The sequence below is a fragment of the Panthera pardus genome, unplaced genomic scaffold, assembly GCF_024362965.1.
Source record: "Panthera pardus isolate Hobbes unplaced genomic scaffold, ASM2436296v1 HiC_scaffold_7, whole genome shotgun sequence".
Lineage (NCBI taxonomy): Eukaryota > Metazoa > Chordata > Mammalia > Carnivora > Felidae > Panthera > Panthera pardus.
The window spans coordinates 72,789,509-72,806,812 of record NW_026527002.1 but is presented as its reverse complement, the minus strand read 5'-3'; the positions used below and the strand labels follow the sequence as shown (position 1 = coordinate 72,806,812).

The window sequence follows — 17,304 nt, the reverse complement described above, 5'->3', positions numbered from 1 at the left end:
TTTCACTAGCCTTCCAATCAGGCCATAAAATCCGCATCGTTAACTATGCAAATACGCCATGGTTCATCCTTGCCTCATTTTGCATTGTAAATCATATATTTTTAAAGACACAAGTTTCCTGGGGCACCTGAATGGCTCAATCAGTTGAGCATCCAACTCTGGGTTTTGGCTCAGGTCATGATCTCCTGGTCCCGAGATTGAGTGCTGCAGGGAGCTCTGCTTGGGATCCTCTCTCTCCCTCTCTGCCCTTCCCCCCCACTCGTGTGTGCAAACACAGGCACCCTCTCTCTCAAAATAAATTAACATTTGGGGGAAAAAAAAAAGAGAGACAAGTTTTCTGAATCCACCCCATGAGGCTAGATAATCTTAGCACTAAAAATTTAATTTCACAGCATAACTTATATTGCCATTTTACCAATAAATTCCACTTGAAGCCTTAACTTTCAAGAGTAGGTGTTTACACCGCCTCTCCCTTTTCCTTTCTCAAAGTAAGATTAGCACAATGCTCATCTCAAATATTCCTGGATAACAAGAACATACATTCAGAAATCATAAACAATATAAAAGAAATAACAATGATGATGATGATATTCCTCCAATCTAGAGGAATACAATTAAGACATAAATTGACATATTTAAGGAACACAAACTTCAAGACCATGAGTTAAGGACACACATTACTGTGTTCAGAACACAAAATCCACCTTACCCACATAAATAGGGCGAGTTAAAAGTAATCGTTCCATCAAGATCATCTAAAGATTTGCCACAGCATTACATAAACCTTTTTCAATATCCGGAAAAAAATTCCTCTTTACCCACCAGAAAACAAAACATGCATTTGAGGCTGACCTGGAAATCCAGTGTCCCTTATGTCTACCAAAATAAGGACAGTTAGGAGTTATGAATTCTAAAAAAATGTGAGCTAACTGGAAGCGTATTTTCAAGTGTTTACAGATTTTACAATATGAAACGCTTACTCAAAAGAGCCCTAATTGAAAACAGTTTCAAATCAATCATCTTCATGCTTCCTCTCCGTGCAAAATTAGGGAATTTCCTTAGTTTGCACAGACACATATGGGCCACTAGGTTTCAAGTCACAATGCAATTCTCCGGGTCGTTTTAAAATGGGTCATTAGTAATCCTGTCCTACCCCGTCTGTCCAAAATGTCCCCAACATGCAATGTTCTTCAAACTTCAGAGTCCCTCAGTAACACCTAGGCCACTTATTAAACACGCAGATTCCGGGGCCCGAGCTGCAGGGTCAAGGTGCCTTGGGAAGAACCCCAAACAGCACTTGCAATCAGCAGCCAAGTGAATCCGAAGCAGGTGGTCCAACAGCCACACTTTGGGGCACAGAAGCCTAACAAGTTCCCAAAAGAGCACCTACTTCAGCCACCTCGGCGAGTTACCAACGGGGAGAAATTCAAGCTGCTGGGACTTCGCGAGCCTGGAGGAGGAGGGGCTCTGGGCCGGGCCGGACCCGCCAGGAACCCCGCGTCCCACCAGGCGACGCCTGCCCCCCCCCCCCCCCCCCCCGCGAGGAAGTCAGCTGGCGACGGCGCTGCGACCGCGGTGACTTCCAGCATTTCCATAAAGTCGCCCCAGCTCCGTCGGGAGCTGGGGACAGAGCCTAGACTTCGAAGTCCCACAGGTCTAGGTTACTCCGGCTCTCCCACTTACTCCCCGGGCATGCTTAACGCTCGGGCCTCAGTTTCCCCGTCCGTGCAACGGACTCACGCCTCCCCGCGGGCAGGCTGAGCCGAAACGAAAGTAACTCGCCGGGCGGCTGGCACTTCCTGGCTCTCCCCGGCTCTCCCCAGTCCGGCCCGGCTTCCCCGCCGCCGCAGCGGACCACCCGGGAGCGCGCGCTGCGCGGGCCGCCGCCTCCCAACGCCCCCCGCCCGGCCCGACCCTCGGCCGGCCACTCACGGGTGGGCATGGTGACCCCGAGCCGCGCTCGCCGCCGCACCCAGGCTCAGCGGGGCCGCGCAGGGCGCGCCGACGGCACCATGGCGGGCCGGCGCCGGGCCGCGGAGGCCCCGACCGGGCGCAAGGCGAAGGGCGGACGGAGCGGACGCGGACCCCGCGGCTCACGCAACGAGGCCAGCGACAGCCGCCACCGCCGGCCCAGCCGCGCGCCGGACGCCGCGTTGGGCGTCTCCACGCTCTGACGTCAGCACGCCGCCGACGCCCCGGCCCCGCCCCCGCCCTACGGCCGAGCCCCGCCCAGGAACGGACCAGAGCGGCCGGGCGCGGGCGGAGGTGGGGGACTTGGAGAGAAAGTGTCGCCTAGAGTAACTTCGAGCTTCGTTTTGTCGTTTGCATGAGTCCTTACTCGCGGTACGTCAGCGATATTGGTTGCACCGCCTTATGATGTTTGTGAGGGTGTGCGTGATTGCATCGAGGGCATGAGTAGACTTTTTTTTTTTTTTTTTAAGCAAACTGTTGAACTTGCAGTGCGTTCTGATTCTCTGAAAGCATGATTGGAGAAGCACTGAGGTCGTTCGGGGTGATGGCTGAGCACTTTTTTTGAGAGGACAGAAAATGTAATTTCCTCTTGCTCCTACTGGTGACTTTCAGAGACATTATAAGCTTCAGGAGGCGTTATACGCCACTTGGCTGAGCCACTTTTCTTGACTCTTGAGTGCCATCAGTAATCGTTGTGTCTAATAGTCACCAAACTGAGCGGACAGCTGGAGCCTAGAACATTCGGCACAGCACGTAGACTTTGCTAGGCCCCGTGGGCAGTGGACCGTATGCATGGAGAAATAGAAGCAAGCCACGGAGGTCTAAAACACATTCTCAAAGAGGTTCAGGATTTTTTGATGCCTGATTCACTTGGGAACCTGTCAAAAAGCAGATTCGTAGGTCTTGAACTAAATCCACTGAATGACACGTTTCAAATAAGTATTTAAATTTGAGAAACTTCTTCTTTGAAAGTAGTGCCAGCGTTCTAAGGTTCAGTGGGTCGTGCATGGGACTTCAGGTCATGATCTCAGGGTTTGTGAGTTCGAGCCCTGCATCCAGCTCTGGGCTGACAGTGCAGAGCCTGCTTCGAATCCTCTGTCTCCCTGTGTGTGTGTGTGTGTCTCTCTCCCGCCCTGCTCTCTCCCCCCACTGCTTGTGCTCTCTCTCTCTCGCTCCTTTTCAAAAATAAATAAATAAACATAAAAAAGAGCCAGTCACAGAAGCAGATGAGAGGAGATTGTATACAGTGGATATACACCAGACTGTCTCTTGCTAAAGGGTAAATGCCAAACTACCAAGTACTTGGAGGACACTTCAATACACTGGTGCATATTTTTATCATCTCTAACAGCTTTCCTGCTCTCAGTTTTTGCCCTGAGCCTTTCACAGTATCTTAACTTGCCTCTCCACTTTCCCCATTGACTCCTAATTAAACTGCCATCAGTGCTTATAGTCCACCACCGGACTAGGCACGTTTCAGAAACTGGCAAAAACCATAGTCCGTATTTATGTATCCCCTGCCTGGCACACCGTTTGGGGGCTAGGACATTTTAATTTAATAACTACTTAACAACGTCCATATGTATTCGGTGAATATGGGGGGAGAAAGCAGGTAAAATAGAACTAGTTAATGAACAACTTTGCAAGCTTGAAATTTGTCCTTTAGGAAACCATTCTAGGTTCTCTGTGAGAACAGTGACATGAAATAATCAGAAGCCGAGTTCTGTGGAGTATACACCATGACATTAACCATGGAGGGGAGTCCTTAGGACTGACACTGAAGGGAGCATTCGGTGCCTCGTCTTAGTGGTGGCTGTGAAAAAGGAAGGAGCTGAATCTTACTGCAGCAGAAAAATCCCTGGGATTTGTCGGCTACTGGCTTGGGACCAAAAGAGAGGCATCTGTTAGTTATGTAACTTCAAGGCTGGAATAAGGAAACGAATGATACTGGGAGAGCAGTAGACAAGTTGGGAAGGAACGTTGCTTTGGGGAGGGGTGTGAACAGAGGATGTGAGTTTCTCTTTGACACATTAAGCTCGATGTGGCATCTTTGCTTAGTTCTGAAGGCAGTGAATAGTTCTGAAGGCAGCTGGGCATACCAGGCTGAAGCAGGTGGAGGGATCTCAAGGTTGGAGATTTGGGAAGCTTTGGCCCACAGACAGGAGCTAAAGCCAGGAGTCAGAGAAAGCCTGCCGAGGGAGGGTGTGGAGCCAAAGAAAGATAGAAGAGATCCAAAGGGCACAGTGCCCTGTAAGCCGAAGGAGGATATGATTCCAAAGGACAGACATCTCTGCTTACATTACTCAAAAATGATGCAAATCCCAAAGGCCCTGAGAGAGTCTGGCCCATAATGAGTTTGGTTTTTTTTTTTCTTTCTTTTTCTTTTTTTTTTTTTTTTTTTAAATCCCCTTGGTCTTTTGGTTTGTATTGTTGCCAGGAATAAAATCAGCAGCCAAAGGATTCAGAGGAAGGACAGCTGAAAGTCAGGAATAATTGCGTCATAATTATAGGATCACATGCAACATACATAAGTGTTTTTCTGGTTTACACGTGGGCTTTTGGTAACACGGTTACCATACAGACCCCCGTTCCCTTGCAAATCCTCTGTTTCACCTTCTGCCTGTGCTCCTTTCTGCCCCTTTTTTCTGAGAGGGCTGATTCTGCCACCCCCTTCTTTAGACTTGATCTAAGTGTGGTACCCTCTCCTGGACCACTCCTTCTGTTCCCCCTTTGCAAACGCCCTTCCATCCCCTCTGCTAGTGCTCCCCTTTTGAAGCCCAATTTGGGCTGGTAGGAACTGGGCTTTATCCACCTCTATCCGTCCCCACACTGCCTAGTGCTTGTACGTGCACATCACGTCTTGCTGACACAGAGATGGGCTGCTAGATTCCTCTTCCAGAAAGAACGCCTGCCTGGTACTGTCAGTTAAAGTGATATTGGGAAGATCATCATTGACATCCCATTGGAACATTAGCTTTTAGCCAAATTGCCCAAAATAGCTGCTTCCAGTTTAGTCTGCTATTTGTTCCAATTTCTAAATCAGGCACAGAGACCATGCACTTTTAATTAGCACATGTTTTAGTGGTCAAAGGTAATTGCCAGCAGATTGGCAGCTTATAGGAATTAACTACAAGGAGGCTTCTCCCAAAAGTTTATTCCCAAAAGGTCATCGTGATGCAGTGTGATGCTCTCATTGCTTCGTTTCCTTTATTGTTTAGTATTTATATCAATGACGTGCCCTTTTTGTGTCATTTTGTTCCATTTTATTTCTGCCATTGCTTAATAGTGACTTGGGCCTTTCCAGTTCTTCTGAGGCATAAAAAAGCACAGACGTTAGACTTAGAAAACCTGAGTTTGAATCCTGCCTTCCCCCTTCCCTGACCTTTTGACAATCCATGACCTCCCTGGACTTAATTTTCTTCAATTTCAAAATCAAGAGATATTCCCTTGTGTTGTAACGTTCTGTGGATCTCCTCAAGGCAATAGTTCTCAGGCTCGACTGAACTTTGGGAATCACTGGGGGGCGGGAGAGGGGGGGCTTTAAATAAGCCCCATCCCTGGGTCCTACTCCTGAGAGTCTAAAGTAGTTAGTCTGCCGCATGGCCTAGGCCTGGACCGAGATTAAAAGCTCCCGGGTGTTTGTAAGCAGCCAGGTTGAGTTCCGTTGCCTTAGGGAAGAATTAAGCAAGATGAGGCTCTAATTCAGAGTCATATACCTCATTGAGCCCTTTCTGATGCCAGTTAAGCTCATGCATTTTGAGATCACTGCCCTCTGAATGCTAGAGTAAATTTCGCACTCATATGCTACCCAAACTAGTTGCAAACATGCATGAAAACAAATCAAAAGGACAAACCTCTAATCCAGAAGGTTATTACCAACCCTTTCTGTGCCAACTAGAACACCGTGCGAGCCACAACCTCCCTATCATCCCATTAGCCGACTATCATAGTCCTCTGTGCATTGTAAAGACATTGCCAATGGATAGGGAGCAAAATCTGGTGATAATTAAGAGCTCTTGATTAAATCAGCCAAAACAGCTGGAAACCGTTCCTTAGAAACACTATCATTTTAAACAATTAGAGGAAAGCATTCTCTTATTGTCACTTACCGAAATGCTAGCTAGCTTTAGCATTTAACACAGAGTGTAGTGGTGCTGTTAAAAGAGAGAAAAAAATTACTCCTTTCAATATGGTGGCACCGTAGGCAGTGAGGTCCTTTCCAAGACCTTTGTGACAACTGGAATCAAATCTTATTCATTGCTGTATCTCCTTTACGTTGAACAGATTAGGTGCTCAGTAAACAACTGAAGGAGAAAAAGAAGAAAACACGGAAGGAGTGAAGAGAGAAACCTCAAGGACATAGAGACAAGAAGCAAACAGGTAAATCAGAGTTTTGGAAGAGGCTTTTTGTGGTAGATTGGAAAAAACAGCCTCAATTTCTTCCCCTGGCTGTATGCATTCTCGCAATTGACTTCTCCCAGAAGTACATTCTTTCTCCAGTCAATCCGGGCGGGCCTTGCAACTTTGGCCAATGAGACAATGACAAACGTTGGGCAGGCAGAGACATAGAAAATGTGAAGACTGGGCTTCCTTTTGGAGGAGACGCCCCAGTCATTCCATCCATTCCAGATGAGGCCACCATAAGTCAGCCAAACCCACCAGCTCAGCAAAGATTCAAGAATGAGTCTAGCCCAGACCAACATCAGACCACCCCAGTGAGACGAGCCGTAACTGTCAACACAGAGGAGCGTGAGCTAAATAAAATAGGTATGTTAAGGCCACTTATTTTAAGTTTGGGGTGGTTAGTTATGCACCCCATAATCACAATTGCTAATCATCGCTACATAATTATTAGTTATTAGTTATAACTATTAGTTGTAACTATTATTAGTTACCGCGACAACTGTAGCTAATTAATCCCGTTGTAGAAAAATCATCGTGGGAGGTACGATTTATCAAGATCTTCATTTGTGCCAAGTAGCGTGCTGAGAACTTTACACGCATTTTCTGACATGATCCTCACAAAAATTGAGTAGATGAGTATCTCCATTGCTTTAATATGTGAAGCTTGGAGAGGTTGAGTAGGTATAATGGCCCTGGAATTTGAACTTATGTTCATGGGCCCCCAGGCCCAAACTCCTAACTGCATCAGTCCAAAGAGTCAAGCACGGAGCCAATCAGAGGGCCTGGCAGGAGATGGTAGAGGTGAACAGAAGGTGACGACAATTCTGGCCTCTCTTCCAGTCTGCTCTGAAGGAACTGTGACGCCCTTCAGAAGAGGAATTATGTTTTCCAACCGTTTCAGAGACTCTTAGGAAAGTCAGTAGGTTTTGTATCAGTTCTCATTTGGGGGAGAAATTGCGATTGTAATTGTAGACGGGTGCCAGGTTGCAAGGGCACCTGGTTCCAGGGGTCCCAAACAGACCAAATTCAGCCGCTCGCCATGGGACGAATGGAGGTGAAACCAGAAAGGAATTTGTGTCAATGAGGCCCACACCAGGAAGACCGCGGACTAACATCTGTCTCCAAAGACAGTCTCCAAAGTGCCAGAAGTAATTCCAGGTTTACAGGAAGAAAGTGTGGGACACAGGTCAGTGAGTACGTGCAGGTAGGCAGTGAAGGTCAAGTCGATCCGTGTCTTGGGGTCACATGCAGTCTGGCTGGCTCAAGGCAGTCCTTTTTGTTTGGCTGGGTGGTTTCTGTTCCCATCACAGGATGCTTGGCCCGGAGGGTCTTTTGCCTGAGTTAAGAGATAAGCTGCAAAGAATCAGTTAGGAAGGTTCCAGGTCCAAACAGAAGTAGGTGAAGTCCTCTTTCATGGATCACCGCAGAGTTGTCGGATTTCCTCTTGTGTTTGAGAAGATGGAAATAAACTGTGACGGTTGAATACTGTTTTCAAGTAAGTTAAAATAATTCTTAGGGACACCTGAGTGGCTCAGTCTGCTAAGCGTCTGACTCTTGGTTTTAGCTCAGGTCGGGATCTCGCGGTTTGTGGATGGAGCCCCACGTCAGGCTCTGTGCCGACAGCTCAGGGCCTGCTTGGGACTCTCTCTCTCCCTCTCTCTCTTTGCCCTTTCCCCTCTGGCGTACGCTCTCTTTCTTTCTCTCTCTGTCTCTCTCAAAATAAATAAACTTAAAAACTTAGTTTTAAAAGATTACATCCCATGGGACGTGCAATGCTGGTGAAGTTCGTAAAGGAAATCTTTGTCCGTAAACTGTGCTCTCCCAGTCTTTGTGTAGCAGTTGAGAGTGAGAGACAGAGACATCTGCCTCTTGAATTTGTCTCAAATAAGGTAACAGAGTTGCAGTTAGACAATATCGCCGCTAATCAGACTTACCTTGAGCCTTGAGTGGGGGGAGGGGTAGCTGGAAACAAAGCCAGAACTTTAGGCCTTTGAAGCAGGAACCTGGTGGCAGCCAAACACAGTTTTTTATCCAATGAAATGAAGGTGGGGAGGGGCAGATCTGTTTGAAAATGATGAGAAGAATAAAAGAAAAAAGTCCCGCAAGCAGGTGGCTGAAGCTAGTTGTGGAGGAACACCAGAATGCTGTGCGATGCTGTTCTTCCTGGTGACTCAAGGAGTCTGAGTGGCCTGTAGGTGTCTCTGTGTCTTGGATTTTCAACTGCAGAATGTATTTGTTTTAAAAGAGCAAGAATTAGGACAAACCTGGCATTTTAGGAACCACTGGTGGAGGGGAGGGAGCATGGGAGGGTTTCCCCACATTGACGAGTGGTTTTCTGGACACCAGCTGGGGGTCCCACAATTCGGCTCAATTCTGATGCTACCCCGAGATAGCGACAGTGTCCTTGGGCGAAGAGCTCGGTCCTACAAAGTGCCGCTGCCATGGCACGCCATCCCTGGCCACGGACACGCGTCCCGAGCCTAGACTTGCGTCCTCTGCTTCTGCCTGACACAGGGAGACTAGAGGGACTCCATGAAAAGCCGCTTTTTTTTTTTTTTGCTCCTTTTCCCTGCTCCTACTCTTTTTTTTTAAGTTTATTTATTTTTGAGAGAGAGAGAGAGAGCAGGGAAGGGGCAGAGAGAAGAAGAGAGAGCATCCTAGGCAGGCTCCACACCATCAGCACGGAGCCCAATGCAGGGCTCAAACCCACGAGCTATGAGAAAGGCCCCTGAGCCAAAACCAAGAGTTAGACACTTAACTGACCGAGCCACCCAGGTGCTCCTTCCTGCTTCTATTCCTGCTAGGACCTACACCCCCACCTTATGCACACCTTACAGGGCACATAATGTCCTCCTTGTCCAGGTCAAGGAGTTAATGATGTCTTCCAGCATAATAGGTAACATCTTGACCAGGCAGGGTCCCCATCAACTTCCCAAGACAACCGACTCACCAAGAGCTCTGGATCCAGGGTACAGGTGACTTATGGCGGACACCTGAGCACTCATCTTTGTTCCCGAATGCCTGAGAAGACGTGTGCACCAGACAGATCACAGGCAAAAGGGAGACCTGCTCTCCTTTCCTTTCTGACCCTCCCAGACACTCTGTGTCTCCACTCTCTCTACCTCCAGTAAACTCCGCTCTTACTTCCTATCGGCTCACGTTTGATTTCTATCCCGCCCAAAGCCAACGTCCTACGGGACCTCCTCTGGGTCCTTGGACCCAGACAACCTGCCTCACGACCACGCGGCTACAGATTGGAGGTTCCAGCGACCCCTCCTTGGCAATTCAATTCAGATGCCAGTTGCAAGCCTACCCTGTCATCTGTACTTCCGACCAACTGGCCATAAGTCAGAAGTTTCCACAAACCCCGCCTTTAGTTTCATTTGCTAGAGACGCTCACGGAACTCAGAGGAGCGTTTTCCGTACGGCTCACTGGTTTACTATAAACGGGTGTAACTCAGGAACAGCCAGATGGACGGGATGCATAAGGCGAAGTGTGGAGAAAGGGCTCAGAGTTTCCATGCCCTCGCCAGGCACACTACTTTCTTCACACCTGCTCGTCTTCCCCAACCCAGAAGCTCTCCAGACCGTGCCCTTTGGGGTTCGTATGGAAGCTTCATTGCACAGGTATGGTGGATTAACTTATTGGCCACCTGCAATTGAACTCAGTCTCCAGCCTCTCTGCCTTCCCTGGTGGGGGGGGGGGGGGGCAAGGTCTGAAAGTCCCAATCCTGTATTTACGTGGCTGGTCCTCCTGGCCACCAGTCCCCACCCTTGGGTTTCCCTGGGGCTTTCCAAAAGTCACCTTCCTGGGGCGCCTGGGTGGCTCAGTAGGTTGAGCATCCAGCTCTTAGTTTTGGCTCGGGTCTGATTTCATGATTCCTGGGATAGAGCCCCGTGTTGTGTTCCACGCTGCCTGTCAGGAGCCTGCTTGGAATTCTCTCTCCCTCTCTCTCTGCTTCGTCCCCACTTGTGTGCTCGCTCACACATGCACGTTCTCTCTCCCTCTCTCTCTCAAGAAATAAACTTAAAAAAACCCACAAAAGTCACCTTGTGAACAGAACAAAATACATCTTTATCACACTCATCACAGGAAATTCCAAAGATTCTAGTAGCCGTGAACTAGGAACCACAGACACCCACCAAATACAATATATTGGTCATGTGAATGACCAGATACGTATTTCCTGTGAATCACAGTCTCACACCTGGAGACACGAATTCCCTGTATTTTTGGCTAGTGCACGATTCGAACTACCCTGCTGCATCCAAAATGTGCACAGAAGCTAGTACAGTGGTGCTGGGAGCATCAGAGAGAACATACATATCCTACCTTGGAGGTACCTAATGTGAGATCAGGAAATGCTCAGGGCTCAAAGAGTTAAGCTATAAAATCAGAGCACCAGATTTGCTCAATGCTAAGATGTATGCTTTTTGCTTTTGAGTGTTTCTGGAATAAGGATCTTTTGATGTCAGCTGAAACTGGCCAGCCTTGGGAGGAGCGGTGTAAGTTTCTTCCTGAAACAAGTTGATCCCAATGGACTGTTCCGGCATTGCTCTCCTTAATAGGACCACATGTGGTGGAATTTTAATGTGAATGTGCATTCCTGGTTGTCGCTTAAATGAGCTCAAAAGGACCAGGCTAGAATGCAGCATTAAAACAGAAGTTATCAGGGTTGCTCAGTTGGCTAAGCGTCCGACTCTTGGTTTCAGCTCAGGTCGTGATCTTACGGTTCATGAGTTGGAGCCCCTCATGAGGCTCTGTGATGACAGTGTGAAGCCTGCTTGAGATTCTTTCTGTCTCCCTTTCTCTCTGCCCCTCCCGTGCATTCTCTCTCTCTCAAAATAAATAAATAAACTTTAAATAAATGAAACAGAAGTTACCACGTGTGCAGGTAATAAAACTAAAAACAGTAGAAATGGCCAATCTCCGCATGTAGATCACACATCTGTCTAGAATATTGATAACAACAACAACGAGAATTTGCAAAGCTAGGAGAATTGCTGTGACTAAATCATGCAGCAAGCCATCATTCATCATCCACAGTTCCATCTGTAAATGCTCCTGACTGGTTCTAAGAGAAACTGTTTTACTTTCAGCAAGAGTACATTTAAGTGAAAAAATATGTGACACACACACACACAAACATGACGCTCTGAACTTAATCAAATAACGAATGTAGCTAAAACTCTTGTATACTTGGATTAGCCTCCAAATAATGCTATCAAAGCAACAGTTGCAATAGAGGCCAAGATGAAGTTCATGAAAAAGCAGCATGTCTGCATGATTATACGCAGAGCTGTTGAGAGACACATGTGATTCAGAAGAACCTTTGGGTGCTGAATGTGAAGCAGGCTTAAAGTCAAACTTAGATTGTGAAATTAATGTGAAATACGCTATAATTATATAGGTCGATATATGTTCTGTTGATTGATTTTTAAAATACAGTTACATTCATTGAGTTTCTTGTTTTTCCCCAAAACACTATGATTAAATCCATAGCTTATCTTGCAATTGATGGCATTTTACAATGGAAGAAATGCAATGCATGAACTTACATTGGTAAAGTATATTAAAGACAAAAGTTTGGGGCGCCTGGGTAGCTCAGTCAGTTAAGCATCTGACTTCGGCTCAGGTCATGATCTCACAGTTCGTGGGTTTGACCCCCACGTTGGGCTCTCTGCTGTCAGCATGGAGGCCGCTTCAGATCCTCTGTCCCCCTGTCTCTGCCCCTTCCCCTGCTCATGCTCTTTCTATCAAAAATAAATAAACATTAAAAAAAAAAAAAAACAGTTTTATTCGGCCAGGATGCCTGGCTGGCTCAGCGGATAGAGCATGTGACTCTTGATCCCAGGGTCATGAGTTCAAGCCCCATATTGAGTGTAGAGTCTACTTTAAAAAAAAAAAAAAGTTTTATTGGGCCAAATATAGGAAAAGCAAATTTACCTATGACCTAATTGATGCAATTGTTGATCTTAGAACTGTTGTTTAAGTACCTGCTCTATACAAGGTAATTTTCTAGATTAAAAAAAAATGTATCTAAACAAATCTGATTTGCAAGTATCAAAATCACTTTAATCTAGTTTAAACACGCACACACGAAGAGGGAATTTATTATGAGAATACAAAGGCAGGATGCAGCAAGCTCAAAATGACTTGGAATTAAAAGGAAAGTCATCAGGGGGCACCTGGGTGGCTCAGTCGGTTAAACGTCTGACTTTGGCTCAGGTCATGATCTCAGGGTTAGTGGGCTCGAGCCCCGCATCGGGCTGTGTGCTGGCAGCATGGAGCCTGCGTGGCATTCTCTCTGTCTCTCTCTGTCTCTCTCTTTCTCTCTCTGCCCCTCAAAATAAAGAAATAAATTTTAAAAGGAAGGTCATGAGGAACATTGGAAGTCATGTACCTTCCTCACGGCTCTTGCCTCTCCCTCTGCAGAAGGATTATTTTGCTATGCGGTTCATGTGACTACAGATGGTCATTCCACAGCTCTCAGATTTTATTATCTGCCGTTCTCAAAATACCAGCAACCCGCGTTGAACTCTTCTCTGTTCATTCTAGCCCCACATTCCCAGGAAAATACACGGTGTGGTTTGAGTCAGATACACGTCTTGTTTCAATCAGCTGAGGTATCCAGATGGCCCAGCAGTTATTCTTGCTATAATAGTTCTACAAACACACCGCCCCAAACCTCAGGGCCTTAAAACAACCACCATGCTTAGTTCTCATGAGTTTACGTGTCCCCTGGATGGCGGCACTGATCTGGACCGAGCTTGACTGAATTTGGCTGGGTAACAGCCCTGTGGACAGTATACATCTCACGTCTGAGGACCACGCCTGTGGGTGAAAGGCACAGTGAAGGTGATTGTTGTGAGCTGGGCCTCTCAGTCTTAAAACAGGCTAATCTAACACCATCTGTCACTGAATTCCCGCAGTCCCCCTGTGAGATGGGTGTCATTTGTCTACTTGTTACAGATGAGGAAACTGAGGCAGGGAGCTGTCAGGGCCGGGATGCTGTATCAGTTCTACCTGACCACACGACCAGTAGTCATGCCGTCAGATTCAGTTACAAGAGAATTTTTAGCCCACAGAGGAAACTATCAGCAATATCATGTAGAAAGAGGAGAACCAAAGAGGAATTTTTGGTGGATTCATATAAAATGGTCTTGGGGCGCCTGGGTGGCTCAGTCGGTTAAGCGGCCGACTTCGACTCAGGTCATGATCTCGTGGTCCGTGAGTTCGAGCCCCGCGTCGGGCTCTGTGCTGACAGCTCAGAGCCCGGAGCCTGTTTCAGATTCTGTGTCTCCCTCTCTCTGACCATCCCCTGTTCATGCTCTGTCTCTCTGTCTCAAAAATAAATAAACGTTAAAAAAAAAAAATGGTCTTAAGGAAAGGGAACCAGACTCAAAACTCAAAGATTCAAACACTCTTTGTGTATCCTTTTGCAGAGATGAGGCATTGCTCCCACCTGTCCATTCCCTCCCTTCCCCCAACCGTTAGGGACTTTTTCCAAATAACTCACCATGCTGTATGACTTATTTCACATGTTTAATGAGTTAAACATTTGAAGCATATATCAATTCTCTTGGCCCCAGTCCTGAGGTTTACTAAGCTACCTTGGTTTGGTTTCTCATCTATATTTGATACAAGAAACATTGCAAACTCCTGCCCTTCCTGATAGTTGTATTTCTCACCTGTGGACATTTGATTTATATACTTCCATCTCTCATGATTTTAATTAGAGTAGATATATTGGTCAGGGCACACCAAGTCATGCCACATCACTGCTTTATTTTTGGATAAATTAGAATCTTACATTACATTATCTCATCTGCGCTCCCCTCTCCCCCCACCCCCCCACCCCCGGCCACTGCTAACTGAACAAGACTTTAGCTTGTTCATTCTTGCATGTGTTCATTCATTTTAAAAAAATGTCTTGAGTATTTGCTATATGCCAGGTATCCAACAGGTGCTGGGATAGACACAGCCAACTATCACCAGTTCACGGTGATTGCAGCATAGTAAGGTAGACAGTAAGAAAGTACGTGAACAAATATCTAGTTATGAATTGTGTTAAGTGCTGTAAAGCAAAGGAATAGTGTCCTGTGATAAAAAGAAATGGGAATAGGGAGAAGGAGATCTGCTTATGAGTTAGAAGGGCTGGAGAAGGCCTCTCCGTTGGCTTACCAAAGGCCAGGCCGTGGGTGGCTGTGTTTCATTGCAGACGCAGGCTAGAAAAAGAGGCATTCTTTGTAGAGGACTTGACCACAATGAAAAAAAAATACTAAAAGTGCGTTTGCTTTTATTATCACCACGTGCCAGCTATTATAAAAAAGTCAGTGATAAAATGCCCTCTGAAAAAGTTTTTTGTCTAAGGTCTAATCAATTTCTGTGGTTACTGTGAGTTCTAGTAATTTACGTGTAATTGGCACATTTTTATTGCTTACAATAAAACATAGTATTCAATTTGGAATTCTTTAAAGAGCTCCCAATTATAAAAATCAGCCTCCACGCATACGGACACAGCTACACACACACATTCAGAGAGTGGGTTCAGAGCGATTCCAAATTACTCGAGCTAGCTTCTGGTTCAGTTCCCATCGCCAAATCCTGTGTTACGACACATCTCCGCGATTAAATAGTAAAATTGAAATAAATGATAGTGCGTTGACTGTGAACATTAAGAGGCGAACTTGAGGGTCTTCAATTCTAAGTGACAACTTGTAGCTTTTATTTGTGTCTAAATTTTAAAACAGCAAATTGTGAACTCTGATACATAATATTGTTTGGAAAGGCACATCTCAGTTTATACATGAACAATTTTACATTTCAGTTTATACATGAACTATTTTACTGATTTTGAATGATATTTTAATTTTAAAGATCTTTTTTTAAATTAATTGCTTTATTTTTTTAAAAGGCCTTATCTTAATTTCTTCCTTAGCCCCCAGAGCAGTCATACTGATGTGGTTTTTTTTTTGATGTTTATTTATTTTTGAAAGAGAGAGAGAGAGTATCAGTGGGGGAAGGCAGAAGGAGAGAGAGACACAGAATCGGAAACAGGCTCCAGGCTCTGAGCTGTCAGCATAAGAGCCCGATGTGGGGCTTGAGCCCATTAGCCATGACATTATGACCTGAGCCGAAGTCAGACGCCTAACCGATTGAGCCATCCAGGCGCCCCTTGCTTTATGTTTTTTTAAAGATTTTATTTTTAGGTAATCTCTACACCCAGCATGGAACTCGAACTCACGACCCCGAGATCAAGAGTTGTACCCTCTACCGACTGAGCCAGGCAGGCACCCCTTAAATTAAAAGTTAAGAAAAAAAAATCAATCAAGATTATATTTGATTTTATTGATTATTAGATTATTACTAAAAGGGGCACCTGGGTGGCTCAGCGAGTTAAGTGGCCAACTTCAGCTCAGGTCATGATCTTGCGGTCTGAGAGTTCGAGCCCCGCGTCGGGCTCTGTGCTGACAGCTCAGAGCCTGGAGCCTGCTTCTGTTTCTGTGTCTCCCTCTCTCTCTGCCCCTCACCCATTCGTGCTTTGTCTCTCTCTGCCTTTCAAAAATGAATAAATGGTAAAAAAAAATTTTTTTTAGATTATTACTAAATGTATTTTTGTCATATAGAGAAAGAGACTGTTAAAAAATGATTGGCTCCCGGTGAAAACACAGACACCACTGGGTCTCTCTGAGATAAGCATCTCTCAAAGAGGAAGGTGAAATTTAGGAGAAGGTAGGGCTTACAGGTCCAGCTTGCCCAACCGTGTGAAGTTTTCCCCTCAAATTGTCAACCTCAGGAATCTGAGATTGGGGTGCCTGGGTGGCTCAGTTGGTTAAGCATCTGAATTTGGCTCAGGTCATGATCTCACAATTTGTGAGCTTGAGCCCCGAGTCGGGCTCTGTGCTGACAGCTCGGAGCCTGGATCCCGTTTTGGATTTTCTGTCTCCTTCTCTCTCTGCCCCTCCCCTGCTCGCTCTCTCTCTCTCTCTCTCTCTCTCTCTCAAAAATAAATAAAATAAACATTAAAAAATATTTGAGATTTGCTTTTTAAAGGAAGATGATGTCTCATTTACAGAAGTCTGTAATGGGGAAAGGAATAGGTCCTTGATTTTGGTGATTAATGATCATCATTAATGGTGAAGAGAGAATTTTTACCTGAGCAGTTTAGAAATGAAGAAAAGGTGAGGTGGAGAGGAAAGAAGCCTGCAGGAATAGATATTTAGCAGCAAAATGAATAGGAATCTTCTTTCCCCAAGAGGGGATTAGCTGGCCCCAAACCCCCATGATTCACGAGGAATGGCAAATGGAATCCCTCATTTTGCTATTAAGCTTAGTTTGCGACTAACTGTCCAAAACCACAGTGAAGTTTGTACACTTTTAAATGATACCAGAAAAGGCAAGCCTGGGGGGATGCATAAGTATGAGCATAAGGGACCGGGAGATGACTCAGATAAACAAACACAGCATGAAGAATGAGCCATGGAGGAAAAGGAAAGAGAAATGTCATTGATTTTGTTGATATGGTTGTTCATTCACCATGGAGGTAAAGTAATACAATTTTCTATAACTAGACAGGTGCCAGGGTTTACACATTTATTAAGTCAGTTTTAAAATTGCCCAATTTAATTGCAAATCTTTTAAGGATAGTTTCCCCTGTAGTTATTTATTCTAATATTCAGTATAAATTGTTCTTCACATAATCTGACCTTCTTTATTTGTTTTGTAATTGTGCTAACAATGAAATAAAACACATCTTCCCCGTCATATTAAGACATTCTGTTAATAACTTTAGTATAAGCCCACATAAACCAACTACAATTTCCAAATGCTGTTATAATGATGCAGACTAGGAGAAAATAGTTTTTGATCGCATGAACCAAAAATCTTTGTAGGTGCCAATGACTCCAGCTGGAGAGGAAATACAA

At 45.6% G+C, this 17,304-nt stretch overlaps 1 protein-coding gene across 1 annotated transcript in view; it reads right to left on the bottom strand.

The window, feature by feature from the left end:
* The window catches only part of EFR3A (EFR3 homolog A), a 105,463-nt gene extending 103,297 nt beyond the window's left edge, over positions 1–2,166 (bottom strand). Inside the window, exon 1 of the mRNA XM_019459830.2 lies at positions 1,933–2,166. Coding sequence (XP_019315375.2) covers positions 1,933–1,942 — 10 coding nt within the window. The 5' untranslated portion in view covers positions 1,943–2,166. The remainder of the gene's footprint in view (positions 1–1,932) is intronic.
* Between the last annotated feature and the right edge of the window lie 15,138 nt (positions 2,167–17,304).